This window comes from Dipodomys merriami, unplaced genomic scaffold, assembly GCF_024711535.1.
Source record: "Dipodomys merriami isolate MVZ:Mamm:240054 unplaced genomic scaffold, mDipMer1.0.p SCAF_13, whole genome shotgun sequence".
NCBI classification, from domain to species: Eukaryota; Metazoa; Chordata; class Mammalia; order Rodentia; family Heteromyidae; genus Dipodomys; species Dipodomys merriami.
The window spans coordinates 17,622,831-17,641,727 of record NW_027202604.1 but is presented as its reverse complement, the minus strand read 5'-3'; the positions used below and the strand labels follow the sequence as shown (position 1 = coordinate 17,641,727).

At 35.6% G+C, this 18,897-nt stretch overlaps 1 protein-coding gene across 7 annotated transcripts in view; it reads left to right on the top strand.

The window, feature by feature from the left end:
- The window catches only part of Cfap20dc (CFAP20 domain containing), a 200,262-nt gene that overhangs the window by 91,441 nt on the left and 89,924 nt on the right, over positions 1-18,897 (top strand). For 5 of the 7 annotated variants that reach the window (XM_070018826.1, XM_070018830.1, XM_070018828.1 and 2 more), the window contains one exon: positions 10,244-10,408. In XM_070018826.1, coding sequence (XP_069874927.1) covers positions 10,244-10,408 — 165 coding nt within the window. Of the gene's footprint in view, positions 1-10,243; positions 10,409-15,685; positions 15,755-18,897 lie in introns of those variants that run through there. The other 2 variants (XM_070018831.1, XM_070018827.1) reach the window with 2 other exon arrangements.

The following is an 18,897-nucleotide window of genomic DNA, read 5'->3' as shown; positions in this document are numbered from 1 at the left end:
AAGTATATTACACATGACTCTAGCAGCACTATCCACAGTAGCCAGAATATGGAAATAGCCCCAACTATTATTAACAGATGAGTATTTAACAAAACAGTTTCATATTTCTATTCAGCCATAGAAGAGAATAAAGTATAGATTCATGTTCTAGTGTGGATGAACCCTGAAGTGTTAACACTTGTTAAAGAAACATGTACAAAGGATCATGTATTATATGGTTTCATTTATATGAAATGTCCAGAATATACAAGTCCATAGGGACAGAACTTAGATTTGTGATTACCAGACTAAAAAACTACCCAAAAGCAGAACACTCCCACAGCCCTGGCCCCTGACAGTGTAGACAGAGACTGGGACTGGAAGCAAGCTACTGTGAAATCTAGACCCAGAGCTCCCATCACCACACTGCTCAGCCCACAGTCATCTCAACAGAGCATGGTGGTGACTGGCCACCAGTGAACTACAGCATATAGATACAGAGTTCTGCCACATCACTGCTGGACAACTCTTAACCAGTTCCAGGACCAGTGAGTACCCCAAGGTGCACCCCCACACGCGGGCTCCAGCAGCCTGTGAAGTGAGTCCCACCTGTAACTGCAGGAGGGCTCCAGCAGCCCCACCTGTGTGCCCAGGGCTGGTGATCAAGCAACCTCTGTCCCCCATCCCTGGCTGAGTGGAGCTGGGAATCACAGCAGCTGGAGGAGTGTCCCTGTTCTCTGGGAACTGATAAACAAATGCACCACAACTGGGATCCTAAACCACCTAGGCCATTGGACCCTGACCAGTACCACAAAAACCCGCTGGGAATCAGCCCAGGCCAAGCAAAGGCGCACCAACCTGTTGAACACCAACAGGCAGAGCTTGGGCTACAGACCTCACAAATCCTGAACACAAATATGGACTGAAAAACTGGGGGAAACTGCTTAATGCATATATGGAGTTTGCTCTGGAATGTTTTGAAAGAAGATAGGGTGGCAGAAGCATAATAATGTGAATGCTCTAAATGCCACCGGATATTTTGCTTTAAAATGGTTAGTTTTAGTGCTAATGTAAATTCTCCTCAATAAATTACTTCTTTTCAAAAAGCTCTAAAGAGCCCTGTGATGTTGGAACTAGTACATGAGAGCATAGGGAAAACACTGGAAGATAAGGTGTAGGTGGTAACTTGCTGAATAAGAACTCCACTAGCTCATCAAAGACCAAGGATTAACCAAGGGTACTGTAACAAAATAAAAGATTTTTACACATCAAACGAGACAATTTCCAGAATAAGAGATAACCCACAGAATGGGAGAGAATCTTGCATATTCATCTGACAAATGATTAATATCCAAAATATATAAAGAGCTCAAAATAAACTTCAAAAGAACAGATAACTCAATAATAATTCATTTAATTAATGAGGAAGTGAATTGTGCAGTTTTGAAAAGAAGTTATGTAAGTGTGTAACAAATATTTAAAGAAATGGTCAACATCCTTAGAAAATGTAAATCAAATGATACTGAGATTCTATCTCACTCCAATTAGAGTGACTATCATCAAGAAAACCACAGCAAATGCTAATGAGGATTGGAGCAGAGGGGGAAGGAACCCTTATTCACTATTGGTTGGAATGTAAATTAGTACATCTACTATGAAAATCAGTATAGAAATTCCTCAAAAAATAGAAATACAACTACTACCTGATCCTGCTCTAGCACCCTGGGCATATATCCAAATAAATATAAATCCACATATTATAAAGGTACCTACACACATTTATAGTATCACTATTGACATAGTCAAACCAGCCTAGGTACCCAACAACTATTGGTTGGATAAAGAAAATGAGACAAAGTGGTACTAATCCATAAAGAATGAAATTATATTGTTTACAGGAAAATGATGGAACTGGAGATTATCACATTTAGGGAAATATGCCTAGCTCATGCTGAATCCAGACTTAAAAGAAAAAAAACCTGACATGACTAAAAGGGAAACCATTGAGGGGCAGAATTTAGAGAATGGGGGGGAAGGAATTTTTTGGAAGCACATTCTATATATGTATGAAAATAGTTTAATGCTTAATGAAACTTACCAAAACTTAAAATGGAGGAAGGAGAAGATTTAAGAAAGAGTAATAGAGATATAGTAAATCTGATGAAGTACATGACACCACTTTGTATAATTAATTTATGCTAATAAAAGTATTTTTGAAAGCTCTAAGGGGTCTGGGAATCTGGCTTAGTGGTAAGAATGCATGCCGAGCATGCATGAAACCCTGGGTTCAACTCCTCATAAATAGAAAATGCCGGAAGTGGTGCTGTGGCTCAAAGTGGTAGAATGCTAGCCTTGAGCAAAAGAAGCTCAGGTACAGTGCCTAGGCCTTGAATTCAAGCCTAGGACTGGCAAGGAAAAAAAAAACTCTGAGGGCATAATCCATTCAAGACAGTGTAGCCAAAGTTTACCTGGAACGCAGTACTTTTCATCAAACATACTATGAGCCGGACACCAGTGGCTCACACCTGTAATACTAGCTACTCAGGAGGCTAAGATCTTAAAATTTTGCCGTTCAAAGCCAAGCCCAGGCAGGAAAGTCCAAGAGACACTTATCTCCAATAAACCACCAGAAAACCGGAAGTGGTGCTGTGGTTTAAGTGGTAGAGCACTAGCCTTGAGTTGGAGAGCTGAGGGACAGAGCCCAGGCCCAGAGTACAAGCTCCACAACCAAAAAAAACCTACCCACTCCCCTTCCCACACACACATATGAATATGTAGTGGTTTTTTATCACTGTAAAATGATAAAGTATTAGACATTTTATATTATTTATAGGAAATACATACCACTCACTACATATTGGGGACTATTATTCCCTCACATATATTAATAATTACTTAAACCTCATTTAATCATCACAGTATCACTATGAAGGAAGTGCTATTTTTATATCTATGTATTATAGTTAAGGAGAGCCAGACACAGTGAACATATTTCCATGACAAGAACCATGGCTGTAATATGATCAGAGGGAATATAAACCAGGGCCAGCCTGCTCTAGAACCTGCACTTATAACCACTATAATATACTTGCTTCTTACTATTTTGCTGTACTTATAGGAAACTCTATAAGGACAGACACTTGAATCCATGCCAGGCCTACAGATAATAGACAGTAATATGGCAAATGAATTATCAAATGGAAATAAATAGACTATTTCATCAAGTACTTGTGTTTACAAAAGGTAAAATTTGATTCTAACTGGGCCCTGTGCTAGGTACTGCAGGCAGCACCAGATAAGTAAGATGAATATAGATGAGTTTGGGACCAGCAAACTGTCATACAATAATATTTATTTAAGCTGTAGGAGCCATAAATTGAAGCATTATCTATAAATAAAATGATGGAAATGATTTGTAATACATAAAGTGCTTTACATATGCAGCCAAATTGATGGCTTTCTTTTTATTGTGAAGGTGATGTGTAGAGTGGTTACAATTACATGTCAGGTATTGAGTACATTTTTTTTTTAACAATGTCACCCTCTCCCTCATTTTCTCCCAGTTTTTTTCTCTCCAGACTTGCCTATCCCTCAGATTGTATAGTTCATTTCCAACATAATGTCTAGTGAGTATCACTGCTGAATTAGTTCATTCTTTATCCCCTCCCCACACACAGTTCTGCGCTTCTCCTTCCCCTCCCCAAATATAAACTTACATACAAGAAAAAAGGTACAGAAATAAACAGCAATAAAAGGGCGGGGGACAGAAAAAAATAACCATAAAAAGTAAAATTTAAAAACCCTCTTATTTCTACTTCTTGGATTTTGTTTCAATAAGCATTTTATGTGATCATATGCACACATCTTTTGAGCCCTTGTGATCCTCTCCTAAGAATATCCTTTGGTGTTAATCTGTGAATGTTTAGAGTCCTGTTTAATTAATCATGACAGAGTGTAATTTTTTGCCTTTTACTATCCATTGGATTTACTTGTAGATTTATAGGCACATTCTAATTATTACAACTGAGGAAAACAATGCAACCTATGTTTCTTTGGGTTTGGCTTACTTTGCTTGATACAATTTTTTCCAAGTCTTACATATGGGGCAATGCCATTCTTTCTGATGGAAGCATAGAGTTCCATTATGTATATATACCACATTTTCTTGATCCATTCATTCACTGAGGGACATCTGGGTTGATTCAGTATCTTAGCTATGGTAGTGAACGTGCTTGTGCTGGTGGCTTTAGTGTGGCCAGGTTTGTGTTCTATTGGATAAATGTCCAGGAATGGCATTGCTGCATCATAGGGGAGCTCTATGTTTAGTGTTTTGAAGAACCTCTACTGCTTTCCATAATTGTTGAACGAGTTTACATTCCCACCAATAGTGTAGTAACGTTCCCTTTTGGCCACATCCCACCAGCATTTGTTATTGTTAGTTTTCTTGATAATGACCATTTTAACCGAGGTGAGGTGAAATCTCAGGGTTGTCTTGATTTACATTTCCTTTATGGTCAGAGATGTTGAATATTTCTTCATCTGTCTATTGACCATTCTTACTGCTTCTGCATTCTTCTTCCAAGAATTCTCTCTTTAAATCTTTGAAGATTTTTTTTGGCAGGGTTAATTTTTTGAGCTATAAGTATATTTTATATATAAGGCCTTTGTTGATGCATACCTAGAAAAGAACTCCCATTCTGTGGACTTTCTATTTATCTTGCTAGCTATGTCTTTTGTCATGAAGAAACTCTTCAGTTGATGCGATCCCATTTATCTGGTTTTTTTTGGATTTGTTGTGATTCTGGATCTTAGCAAGTTTCAACCTGTGTCAAGGAGCCCTAGTGTTTTACTATCCCTTTCTTGTAATAATTTTTGTATATGGTCTTACATTGAAGTCCATTTGAAATTGATTCTGGTCCTGTGTTATAGATAAGAATCTAGCTTCAGTTTTTCTGCACATTTATAGCCAATTCTGCCAGCACCATTTGTTGAAGAGGCCATCTTTCTTCCATCCTTTGTTTTTGGCTTCCTTATCAAAAATTTGGTAGCTGTAGGTCTGTGGGTTCATTTTCTGGGTCTTCTATTCCAATGGTCCGCAGGCCTATTCTTGTACCAGTACCAAACTGTTTTGATTACTAAGGCTTTGTACGAGTTTGAAGTTTGGTATTGATATTCTTCCAGCATTGTTCTTCCTGCTAAGGATTGTTTGTGCTATTTGGGGGTCTTCTATTATTCCATATGAATTTTTGGATTGCTTCTTTCAAATGTTTTTGGGATTTTGATAGGTATTTCATTGAATTTTTAGATAGCTTTGGGCAGTTTTATCATTTTCATGATGTTAATCCTTGCAATCCAGGATCATGGAAGGTTTTTCCATTTCCTTAAATCTGCTTTAATCTATGGGGTTCTTGAAATACAGGATAACTTATTTTTAAAGCTAGTAAGATTCTTATCAGATATCAACACACATAGAAGGGTTCATTTGATGATGCCTTTATGGCCAAAGAAAGGCAAATAAGGTTGCAAAGTCACTCAAACACCCTAGCAATAAATGCTCTCATACTGGTAGGAAAGACATCAAAACCCCCACCATCTGGTTTGGTTTGGATGCAACATGAGACCAAATCTGTGAGCTTTTTCACAGCTTTTTCTAATATCTATTTTGACATTCTAAAGTGACCATTCCAACTGACATTGTTTTTAGATTTATTAGCAAACAGTTTAGATTAGAATATGTCATTATCCAGACAATAATTATGGAACCTGTCTGTTTCCATATATAGACCTGGCCAGAAGATAGAAGTTATCTGAAAGAACAGTGAAGATAAGCCCTTGCCCCCTTGGCATCTGATTAACAGTTTGATTTGTTATCATCTGTGGAGAAAGTGGTGATGCCCAAATAAAATAGACAAGAGTACTTTTCACTATGTATCTCAGCAGTGAACAGCCCAAGAAGAAAAATGGAAGACTCAGCAGCTGTGTTTAATCTAGTTCAGGCTAGTACCAAAACATTTTGCCCATGTAATCTACTAAAGATCTCCATTGAACTATACCAGATATATCTCACCATTCATTCTCTCTCTGGCCTAACATTCCTTCAGTAACACTATGGCTCAGGCCCTGAGTTCAAACTCTGGTACCATTAAAGAAAAAAAAAGCATCTTTTCAAACTCAAAAGAGTTTGAAATGATATACTTAATTTATTTTTCCAAATGTTTTCTATTTTGTGAGTTCATTTATGGCAGTTGCTTCATGTTGATTTTCTAAATGTGAATGACAGGGGAAGGATAGACAAAAGAATACCTGAAAGCTAAAATTTGTATGTCTAGTGAAAATTTAAATGATGAAAACATTAAAAGGGAGAAACCATTACATTGATGTTGACTGTTTAGATTTTTAGTTAAGTGATTCTTTTCCCATTTCATGATCAGGACATTAGAATATAATTAGGAAAATGCAGTGTCTTGGGGTGTGCAAAAACCTCTTCTGATATATGCCTTTTGTGAATGTGGTAATAATATTCCCATTTAAGATGGCTTTTGAAAGGTGATTGGTTGAATTTTTATTGCTTATAAATTTACTAATAAATTTTCCACTAGATTCTAAAAATGGAAATTTTAACTCTAAAATCAAACTATACAACCTGTGATTAAAATAACCACCTAATAAGGGGAAAACAATGCTCGCTACAAAATGTACTCATTACCCTACTGATATAACTGTACAGTATTTTTACAATAAAATATTTAAGAAAAAGAAAATAAATTAAAAAAGGAATTTTTTAGCCTTCTTTAAAAAAAACCACCTAGTTATTTTACCTTGCAGTATCTTTTAGTTGTTGTATTCATCTTCTATATTCATTTTCTACCACTAATCTTCTTATAACTCTTATTTTCATCTAACTTCTACTTTTAGCCATAGCAGTAAGACACCTTTACAAATATAAATACCTGCACAAGATGAAATTACTAAAATACTATAGACATTTTAAGACTTTTAATACATAATTATAAGTAATATTGCTTTCTAGAATATTGATGCCAACTTCTAATTCTACTTGCTACAAATAACAACACTTAATATATTTTCTTTAAAAGAGGTACATGCAAATAAGCAGGATAAAAACACACTAATAGGAAGTAGAAGAATTGCTAAAAATAAGATAAATTAAGTTGAAATATCTGCATAAATATACATGAGTGAAATTAAAATTAAATGTAGTTTAAGTATAATAAATATAATAAACTATTTTTCTTCAAAATATTCCAAGGTAAGACGCTAACATTAGAAAATAGATAAAGGGTATAAGAGAAAACTTTGTAAAAATTTTAAACTTTTTCATCATTCTAAGAGTCTTTTCAAAGCAAGAGGTTAAAAAAAAATGTGCACACTCTGTAATCTCAGTACTCAGTACTTCAGAAGAAGAGGAGTTTCCTATAGCTTGGAATGTATATAGCAAGACCCTATCTTTTTTTTTTAATTTAATTTAATTTTATTTGTGAACATACTGTACAGAGGAGTTACAATTACATGGGCAGGATAATGCGTACATTTCTTACCAAGCATTGCAGCCTCCTCTTTTGTTTACCCTTCACATCCCTTCCCAGCCTCACCCCTCCCCGCCAATCCCAATCCTTCTCCTTCCCCCTCCTTCCCCCCCTTCTCCCCCCCCCACCGATGTTGTAAAGCTCGTTTTGGACATTACAACTTGTACTTCTCATTGTTGCAACAGGTCCACCTGTATCCTTAAACAACTGGTTTTTCCCCATCTCCTCCACAAGTTATACTGACATCAAATATAGTGAAAGCAGGGATTATACTGTGGGGGAGGGACATACAAAGCAACAAAGAGATAATCTTATAAATGCATTAGAAACACATGCATGAAAGAAAAAAAACATTAAAATACATATCTAAGGGTTCATTTTCCTGACATCACATTATCTGACCTTTTCCGCTTGACTCATACATGTAGATATTACAAATAAGGGAAACCATGGGACCTATGTTTCTTTGGGCCTGGCTTACTTCACTTAATATAATTTTTTCCAAACCTTTCCATTTCCTAACAAATGGGGAAATGTCATTCTTTCTGATGGAGGCATAGAATTCCATTGTGTATATATACCACATTTTCTTGATCCATTCATCTACTGAGGGGCATCTGGGTTGGTTCCATATCTTAGCTATGGTAAATAAGGCTGCAATAAACATAGTTATGCTGGTAGCTTTAGTGTGGTCTTGTTTGTAAACATTTGGGTAAATGCCCAAAAGTGGGATTGCTGGGTCATAGGGGAGTTCTATGTGAAGTCTTTTGAGGAACCTCCATACTGCTTTCCCAAGTGGTTGAACAAGTTTACACTCCCACCAACAATGAAGTAAGGTTCCTTTCTGTCCACATCCCCTCCAGCATCTGTTGTTGTTGGAGTTCTTGATTTTTGCCGTTCTAACTGGAGTGAGGTGATATCTCAATGTTGTTTTGATTTGCATTTCTTTTATGGCTAGGGATGTTGAACATTTCTTCATGTGTCTATTGGCCATCCTTCTTTCCTCCTCAGAGAAGTTTCTCTTTAAGTCTTTCACCCACTTATTTATTGGGCAGTTGTTTCTTTGAGGATTTGTTGTTGGGTGGTTTAATTTTTTGAGTTCCAAGTATATTTTAGATATGAGACCCTTGTCCGTTGTATGGCTAGTAAAGATCTTCTCCCAATCGGTGGGCTTTCTATTGATCTTGCTAGCTATGTCATTTGCCCTGCAGAAGCTCTGCAACTTTATGCAATCCCATTTGTCCATCCTTTCTTTGATTTGTTGTTTTTCTGGGTCTCTATTCAGAAAGTTTTGGCCTGAGCCAAGGAGACCTAGGGTTTCTCCTATTCCATCCTGTAATGTTTTCAGAGTGTCTGCTTTCAGTTCAAGGTCTTTGATCCATTTGGAGTTGATTCTGGTGCAGGGTGATATATAAGGATCTAGCTTTAGTTTTCTACAAGTAGTTAACCAATTTTGCCAGCACCATTTACTGAAGAGGCTGTCTTTCTTCCATTCTATTGTTTTAGCTCCCTTATCGAAGATTAGATGGCTATAGGTCTGTAGGTTCATTTCTGGGTTTTCAATTCTATTCCATTGGTCCTGAGGTCTGTTCTTATGCCAATACCAAGCTCTTTTGATTACTATGGCTTTGCAAGACCCTCCCTATCTTGAAAATATTATTCATATAATGTTTGTGGAATCTTAGGCTAATCAATAAAGAATGACATTGCCCCATTTGTTAGGAAATGGAAAGGCTTGGAAAAAATTATATTAAGTGAAGTAAGCCAGGCCCAAAGAAACATAGGTTCCATGGTTTCCCTTATTTGTAATATCTAGTATATGTATGAGTCAAGCGGAAAAGGTCAGATAATGTGATGTCAGGAAAATGAACCCTTAGATGTGTATTTTAATGTTTTTTTCTTTCATGCATGTGTTTCTAATGCATTTATAAGATTATCTCTTTGTTGCTTTGTATGTCCCTCCCCCACAGTATAACCCCTGCTTTCACTATATTTGATGTCAGTATAACTTGTGGAGGAGATGGGGAAAAACCAGTTGTTTAAGGATACAGGTGGACCTGTTGCAACAATGAGAAGTACAAGTTGTCATGTCCAAAAGGAGCTTTACAATGTTGGTGCGAGGGGGGGCGGGGGGAAAGGGGGGGAAGGAGAAGGATTGGGATTGGGGGGGAGGGGGGAGGCTGGGAAGGGATGTGAAGGGTAAACAAAGGAGGAGGCTGCAATGCTTGGTAAGAAATGTACGCATTATCCTGCCCATGTAATTGTAACTCCTCTGTACAGTATGTTCACAAATTAAATTAAATTTAATTTAAAAAAAATAATGTCATTATACTTGTGGATCTCCTGTGGATGAGCTGGAATACTCCCAGAAATCTGAATTGGAGCACACCTATCCAATTTTTTGAAGTCACACTTCTGATACTGAAAAATGAATATAAAGTATTTTCAATGAATTCTCTCATTTATTGCGTAGCTCTGTAAACTTGCTTCATATGTCATGCTTTAATTTCAGTTAATCCTTCCTATAGACACGTGGAAGTAAGCAGTAAAATTATCATACTCGTTTTATAGATATGGAAATCAAGGCAGAAACGTTGAGTAAGTCATCTAAAGTCACACTCTAAAGTGTTTTACTTCAATTGGTTTCATTTATAGAGTATGTTCAGTTGGCAGAAATGGCTAACAGTTTGGGAATGAATGTTTGTCTTTATTTCTAGCTGTATATGGCGTTTCCTTTCCAACAGATGAACCCACAGACATTATTCCACGAAGCTGCCAACTCACAACAGATGTTCCACATGTCACACAGCTGCTGAACATGACTAAACTCCGCCAAACAGAAATAAAATTTGAAGGTCATCCTCTCAGATCAGCAGAATCAGGTATGCTCTGAAGCAAATAAATTGACAAACATTATATGTTTATATTTCCCAGTGAAGTGTGCTTCCTCCAAAGATGTCACTGTACTTCATACTTATGTATTGTTAGCGCAGAACTTGCGATATACCAGGCGAGAGGCTGTAATCTCATAGCACTACTGAAGATAGGAGGATAATAAATGAATACATTGGGTTTGGTGCTTTACTAGGCTTTCTACTTCAAAAGTGAGCTCACATGATGGAGGAGTTGAGAGAAATGAGATGTGCTTTTCAGAAAAGTACCTCTCCTAATACTGACAACAAAACTTTAAATTGTGAAAATGATTCAATAAATGGTAATTACTAATGTGCCCCTGGGAGAGAGCTGTAAGGAGTGTAAAGGAATACAGACAATCAGTAGTTCATTTTCTAAGGGGTAACTACAGTTCAGTTTTAGCCAGTGTTGCCTTGTAAGAATACAAACGAATCTTATTAGATCTGACTTTTCTTTTTGTAAAAACTGGACATTTGAATGTTTATGGTACATTCCTTAATTTAAAAATATTGTCTAAGCCAGTGGCTCACACCTGTAATTTTAGCTACACAGGAGGCTGAGAGTGAGGATTACAGTTTGAAGCCAGCCTGGGCAGGAAAGTCTGTGAGACTGTTATCTGCAATTAACCACCAGAAAACTGCAAGTGGCTCTGTGGCTCAAAATGGTAGAGTGCTAAAGCCTTGAGCAAACAGAAAGCTCAGAGACATCACCATGCCCTGAGTTCAAGCCCCACACACCAACATTATATGCATATAATGTATATAATATATATATGTATACATATATATGTATATATGTATATGTCTTAAAAGTTTTGAAAAAATACTCCAGGAACCAAAAAAAAAATGCCAAAGATATCAGTGTTCTACCTATGGGATAGCATAACTGTTGATCAAATGACTGAACAGTAATCAAGAAATCTGACACTATTTCAGTTTCTCATGTTAGAATCACAGGAGACATTTAAAAACTATTGAAAATAAATATAATTTTCTGCTATCTGTATCTCTCAGAGATTCTGATTTAATTTGGCCCACAATAAGCTTTTGGACTTGTTTTGTTGGTTGGTTTTGGTTTGGTTTTTGGTGTTTAAACTCGCCTAGTGATTCTTATGTACTTTACTGTCAGCATTGAGAACTATTAGATTACTCAATCCCACAAAGGTCTTGTATTCAGATGACACAAACACTGAAGTAATTCAGCAGAAGGTAAAAATGAAAGTCATAAATTATTTGTAGAAAAATAAAGAGATCCTGAAAGTCAATACATATTTATATAAACAAGTATTTATATGAAGTATAAGATTTATGGAAGTATAAGGTGGCCAGAAGACTGAGCCAATGCAAGGAAACAACGAAATGTAGGAGTCAGTGGCCAGGGGATGAACAGGACGAATGGACTAAATGAGCACAAAAACTGTGTTAGGAAAACACTATTAGAGTGTGTCTCACATTCCTCAAGAAGAATGAAAACCTTTAGGAAGTTGAATTTGACAGCCGGATTCAAGATGAATTTTGAAACCAAGTGAGATTATTTCTTTGTTGCTTTGTATGTCCTTCCCCCACAGTATAACCCATGCTTTCACTGTATTTGTTGTCCATATAATTTGTGGAGGGGAAGGGGAAAAACAAGTCGTTTAAATAAGGATACAGGTGGACCCGTTGCAACAATGAGAAGTACAAGCTGTTATGTCGAAACGAATTTACAACTTTGGTGGGAGGGGGAGGGTTGGGGGGGGCGGGAGAGGATGGGAAGGGATGGGAAGGGGAAACAAAGGAGGAGGCTTGATAAGAAATCTACTCATTATCTTGCCCATGTAATTGTAACCCCTCTGACCAGTATTTTCACAATAAAAAATAAAGAAAAAAATTAAAAAAACAGAAAAACAAAATCAAAAAAATAAAAAGAAGTACAAGGGATGGTAGAGGAAAAAACAAAGGAGGGGGTAACAATGCTCTTTAGGAACTGTACTCATTACCTTACTCATGTAACTTAACCCCTCTGTACAGTATCTTTACAATAAAAATATATTAAAAAGTTGAAAAAGAAGTACAACTAAGATGTCTTTGCAGCAATCTAGTCATTAAATAGCCAGGTCTAAGACTAACAAACACTTTGAAAGTGGAAAGTAGTGACTTTGAGAAAAACTGCAGGCAAAAGTGACAGAACTAGTGGATTCTCCCGTAACAGATGGGTAAGAGTGATCAGTGTTTGACAGAGGCCAAAGTAGAAACTAACAGACCAAAATAAAATACAATAAAATAGACATTGATAGTGTAAGCTGAAAAATGAAGTCATTTGATTATCTATATTTATCCTTGGGTACTTTTTATATGTCAATCCTCATCAGTAATAGATGTCCAATATTGCATATTCCTAGAGAATTGGAACTACGTTGTTACATTTTCAGTGTAATCCTGGAAGACTATGTATAAATAGGCACTATACTTTTAACCCTTGTTTTGCCATTTCAAAATTTGCAGAAAAGCAGAAAGTATAGTGAGCAGCTCTGACATATTATTGCCTGCTTCACAGTTAACCAACTTTATGTAGGACTTTTTGATGACAATGAAGGCATTGATAACAGTAAAGTGAAAAATTGTGTATTTATTATATACTATATTTACAGGAAAAAGGTTATATATAATCCATGTTCATTAAAGAGCCTTTGAAAAGATATATAAGGATGAAAATAATGTCACTTCTCAGGCAATATATCAGGTCACAATTTAGTCTTAAGGAATATTTGCCTTAAGGCTGAAATGAGTAGGTTTATTCTAGAGCAAATACCATTATTTCATGTACTGTGATAGATTTCAGAACAGAAATGACTAAGTTGCAAAGCACATCAGATAATAAATGTCCTTTTGTTCTCTTACACTTGCTTAATGTTTTAGCAACTAGTGTCTTTAAATGCCAATGCAAACTTATAGTCAAATACCTTGTGTTTTGTTTTTATGTTCAAAAATACTTAAAACGTATCAGGTTAAAGAGAAATTTAGATAGGGCCTGGGAATGTGGCTTAGTGGTAAAGTGCTTGCCTAACATGCATGAAGCCATGGGTTCGATTCCTCAGTACCACATAAACAGAAAAAGCTGGAAGTGGTGCTGTGGTTCAAGTGGTATAGTGTTAGCCTTGAGCTAAAGAAGCTCAGGGACAGCACCCAGGCCCTGAGTTCAAGCCCCAGGACTGGCATAAAAAAAGAGAAATTTAGATAAATACTAATTTTTATCATTAATTCATTGTTATAACCAAACAGAAACATTTTCTCAGGCCATATTAGAATCCACCTTATAGAATAGGATATTAGTATCTGTTTTGAAAATTACATAAATCAGCCCCCAGTAGTTAACTTGAGTTATATACATAGAAAATTAATAATTGCAATCTCACAGCATATTTCTCTTTTACAGTGAATCCCAGTTACATTTGTATTTATTTGTAAGCGTAGGGCTTATGATTGTACATCTCAAGCTGCATGTTTATGACAGCTAAGATTACATGACTACACACTGTACTTTATGGTTCTTGTACACATACTTTTCATTTGCTGATTTGATATTTGTGGTGTTTTAGCTTACTAAAAATGAGTTTAATAATGATTACTGTTTCATATGTAATATATATATTATTTGAATATGCCCAAGAACAGTATTTTTTAATCATAGATAAGCCAGGATGTATTTCTTTATTTGAACTATTTGTTTTGGAAATGGACTCCCCATGAGGAAATTTGAATTGCATGAGAAAATAACTGTGCTCTTATAATTGACTGTGTAGTGCTCATGTAAATTTTGGTATTTTATTATAAATGCACATATTGAGAGATCCCAATGATGCCTGGAGATAAAGAAGTAGAGTTTCCTATGTATGCTTTCTAGCACTTGCACAATGCCAAGAAAGGAAACCTTAAAACCTATAACTCTTTTGGAGTATGTTTCATTGAATGTCATATAGCTTTATCAAGAGCATTGGCATTAATACATAACATTAATAAAATAATTGTGCTTCCAAAAAGCCAATGATTTCAAAAAGCTACCTTTCTCACTGTTTGCTTTGCCAATTCCAGATTAACTAGGGCTGGGAATATGAATTAGTTGTGGAGTGCTTGCCTATTATGTATAAAGCCCTAGGTTCAATTCCTTAGTACCACATAAAGCAAAAAAGCTAGAAGTAGTGCTGTGGCTCATATGGTAGTGTGCTACCCTTGGGGGAAAGAAGGTCAGGGACAGTGCCCAGGCCCTGAGTTCAAGCCCCAGGACTGGCAAAAAAAAAAAAAAAAAAAAAAAAAAAAAAAAAACAACTAAGACATTCTGTAATTTCTTTTGGCTTTTTAAAAATCCTTGTTTTAGGATTACTTGTTTGTTTTTTAAAGAGATTCCACAATTTTAGTTCCAATATTAGGTAATTCACTGTAAAGCCAAGTCACCTTCTACATTTGAATTATATGTCCTCTTTTTCCACCTCATAAACGTAATATTAGCCATAGCTAGTCACATTCCTTCAATGAAAAACTTACAAGCATGAAAGAATTTAGAATGGATATTGATCAGTATCTCTGAAATCCATTATAACAGATATCACAAACCACTTATAGAGTAAATTTTAACTTTTCTGTGAAATTTCTACCAAATATTGAAAAAATGTTAGTAATATAAAATATGTTAAATATGAAAAAAGCATTGAATCAATTTGGTAATCTTACTATTCTTACAGGACTAATACCAACCTTGTAGATGTTTATGACAGCATTGCTTGTAATAACAAAAACCTAAAGACAAACTGTATTCAGTAGGGTATTGATTTGGTAACCATGCAATAAGATATTATATAGCTGAACATGAATGACTGGCTCTGCCTATGATGGTCTAAAATGTCTCAGAACCATGTTAGTCAGTGAAAAATTGACTCTAGAAGCCCTCATTAGTATGATCCAATTGATACTAATAATAAGAATTTTTTGAGAAAACACAAAAAACTTAATCATTAACTTCACAAACAAGAACCAAAAAGGGCAGTGGCAAAAAAGTCAAATTTTCACTTGGTTAGGTCATATCTTTCTACATTAGAGAACTTTAATTTTCTAATTATATTCATGAGTTATGTCAATGATCTGTAAAAACAATTATTGGGTATTTCTAGTTTCTTTATATTGTCTGTATTTTTTAAGTCCAAGATTTGCTATAAAATTAAAATAAATTCTCTGCTTAATGTCACTATTTTCATTTAAAATATCTACTGGCAGCCAGACATGATTGTGCATACTTATTACCTGAGCACTGAGGAAACAGAAGAAGAAGATCACAAGTTTAAAGCCAGCCAGAGCTACATAATGAGACCTCATCTCAAAAATGGCAAAACATGTATGAGGGATAGAAGAACAATGTATATTGAAAAAAGTATATATAATATCTGCATACTAAATATATATATTTAGAAGGAAATCTAAAATTATTGACAAAATAAAATCTGTTTATACACAATAAATATTAAAGTTATTTCATTTATGGAATAAGGAAATATATAAAATGATATATGTGTGTAGATATGGTTTTCTACACTGTATCAATATTAATTTTTCAGTACCTTAACTGTGACTTTTCAGATGCATATTCACTAGTAGCAAACTTGTGGCTTTAATCATCAATGACCATAAGTGACTTTAATATAACAGCTATATCACCCTGTCTTTACTTTCAGTACAGAATTTATCACTACCTGGCATTTTCTTGTTTGTTTTCTTGTTTTTATCTCTCCCACTAGAATATACTTCTCAAAACTTCAGGGACCTAGTATATAATTAGATTCCTAGCTCCTAGATAAGTACTTAAAACTTACCAGGAGCATAGTTAAACATTTTATTGATTTAAATAAGCAAATAAATGAACAAAGTTGCTAACAAAATTATATGAACAGATAAGAATATTATATTTAGCAATGAATCATCATGGTTATTATCAGAGCTAACACTGAATTTTCCCTGTGTTCTGAGCACTTAATAAACCCATTACATTGATACTCATTTAACCCTACCTTTCATCTTTTATGGAGAGATACTATCACAACCATCATGCTGTAGATGAGGAAATGGGCTCTCAAAGATAGAGAATTAGTGAGTGGTAAAGTTAGGATATAAACAGGAAGATGGGTTTCAGACTGCTCCCTCCAAACAATCTCTTACTGGTAGTTTGAAGCATCATTGACCCAAGAAGCCTAGTCATTTTACAGGAAACAGCACCCCAGTGATGGAAATTACCTACTTATGCCTGTAAACAAGCAGTGCTCATTATTCAGAATGGCAAGTTTTGAAAAAATAAAACAATTTCCTTTAGAAAAAAATTGTTTGCATCTTAAGAATAAGGAACAAAAGGGGCTGGGAAGGTGGCTTAGTGATAGAGTGCTTGCCTTGCATATATGAGGCCCTAGGTTTGATTCCTCAGCACCACATAAGCAGAAAAAGCTGGAAGTGGCACTATGGCTCAAGTGGTAGAGCACCAGCCTTGAGCTAAAGAGCTGAGGGATAGCACCCAGGCCCAGAGTTCAGGCCCCGCGACCAACCACCCCACCCCCACAAAAAAAGTGGTTTTAAAAATAATAATAAAGAACAAAAACTAGGCTAATTTTAACTTTTTATTAAATTAATAGCTTGTACACATTATTACTTTTTCTTAATCAGTCATGGGGCTTAAACTCTGGGCCTGAGCTCTGTCCCTCAGCTCTTCAGTTCAAGGCTAGCGCTTTACCACTTGAACCATTTCCAGTTTTGTGGTGGTGTATTGGAAATAAGAGTTTCATGGACTTTCCTTCCTGGGCTGGCTTTGAACTGCAATCCTCAGATCTCAGCCTCCTGAGTAGCTAGGATTATAGGCATTAGCCACTAGCGCCCAGCCATTATTACTTTTTATCTTGTCAATATATCCTAACTTCATATATAATGTTTTACACTGTCTAAGGCCCTACTCCAGTTTAGTGGAGAACGAGTTGTTATTTTATTGCCTTTCAAAAATGTCTTAAACTTTTTTAACTAGTAAGTCTAAATAGTGGCTTTAGTTATTTGCATCAGTTGAAGACCAATTGTAATCACCCAAAACCTTTCCTAAAAGCTTTGCCATTTACCTATCTGCACTTCCTTCCATTATACTTAAAGAATTTTCAGACTGACAGTCCTCCAACAGTCATTTTTTTAAAAAAGCTTTAATTAAAATGCCTTGCATTGGGCATACACTCTTAACCATTGTATCCCCACATTCCACATGTGCCTTCTTATGTATGTATGGGTTACTTGCCTAGGGCTGAAGTCACCTCAGGTTTCCCTGCTTTTCCTTCCCTAGTACTGAATTATTGTATTCAATAAGTGTTTGTGCTTTTCTACAATCATTAATAATCATTTTTCAGATAGCAAGACAAGTTTTTAGTTAGATAGCTTTATAAAATTACATTAAAATAAGTATTTAATGTGGAAAACTCTTCTGTGATGCCTTCCTGGCCCACTGAAGGCAGGATCATTTGTGATAAAGAATATGGCACAATGAGATGTTGGGACATGTGGATTCTGAGCCCCAGCTCTGAGTATGAACAGATCTGGTGAACTTAGATTCTTCTGCAAACGTGGAATGATGCTATCACAAATATTGGTGTGTATGTGTGAGGGAGTAGAAATTACATAGAGACCCAATATGTGTGATAATCTCCATCATATTTTAGGTCTCAAGTTGAATGTCATTTTCCTGACACCAAAGACTAGATACCAACCTGTTAAATACCTATATAATCCTTTGGAGTGTTCCTTCATAGCTTTTATCCCAGTTATGATAAAAGGGTTACTTTTTAATTATGCATTTGTGATCCAGCTTCCTATAAGACTATAAGGACCTTGGAGAAGATAGCAACCTAAGTGTTTCCTGCCTTATTAAGTGCCTACCAGAGCAAAAGGATGGAAGATGAAAGGAATAAACAACAATGAATAGACCTTGTATGTTGTTAATTACTATTCAAGATGGAAGGTATTAGCAACCTATTTACCTACAAGGCACAGCATTACACATGTTAACATTTATTTCATATAATCTAACAAAAATATGCTATGACTTAAAAATTATTATCTCAATCTTATGGAAGAAGGTGACTCCTAGAGTTGAGTATGTCATCTAGAATAATATTGCTATGCCATTTTTGTGGGTTTTACATTCTCTATAATGGAATATGCTACAATAAAAATTAATACAATTCAAAACCTAGACCTTGGTGCCAACTTTAATTCTGATGTGACTCTTAGATGATAGATCTAAGTCTTGAGCATGACCCCTCAGTGATTAGAGCTGAAAATTCAGCAGGTCTTTCTGATTAAGCTTTGAAAATCCTGCAAACTTAAATGGCTATAATAATTAGAACATTGTATCTTGAGACAAAAATGAATGTTTATTTTTCTAAAAGACAATTAGAGAGTAGACCCTCAGG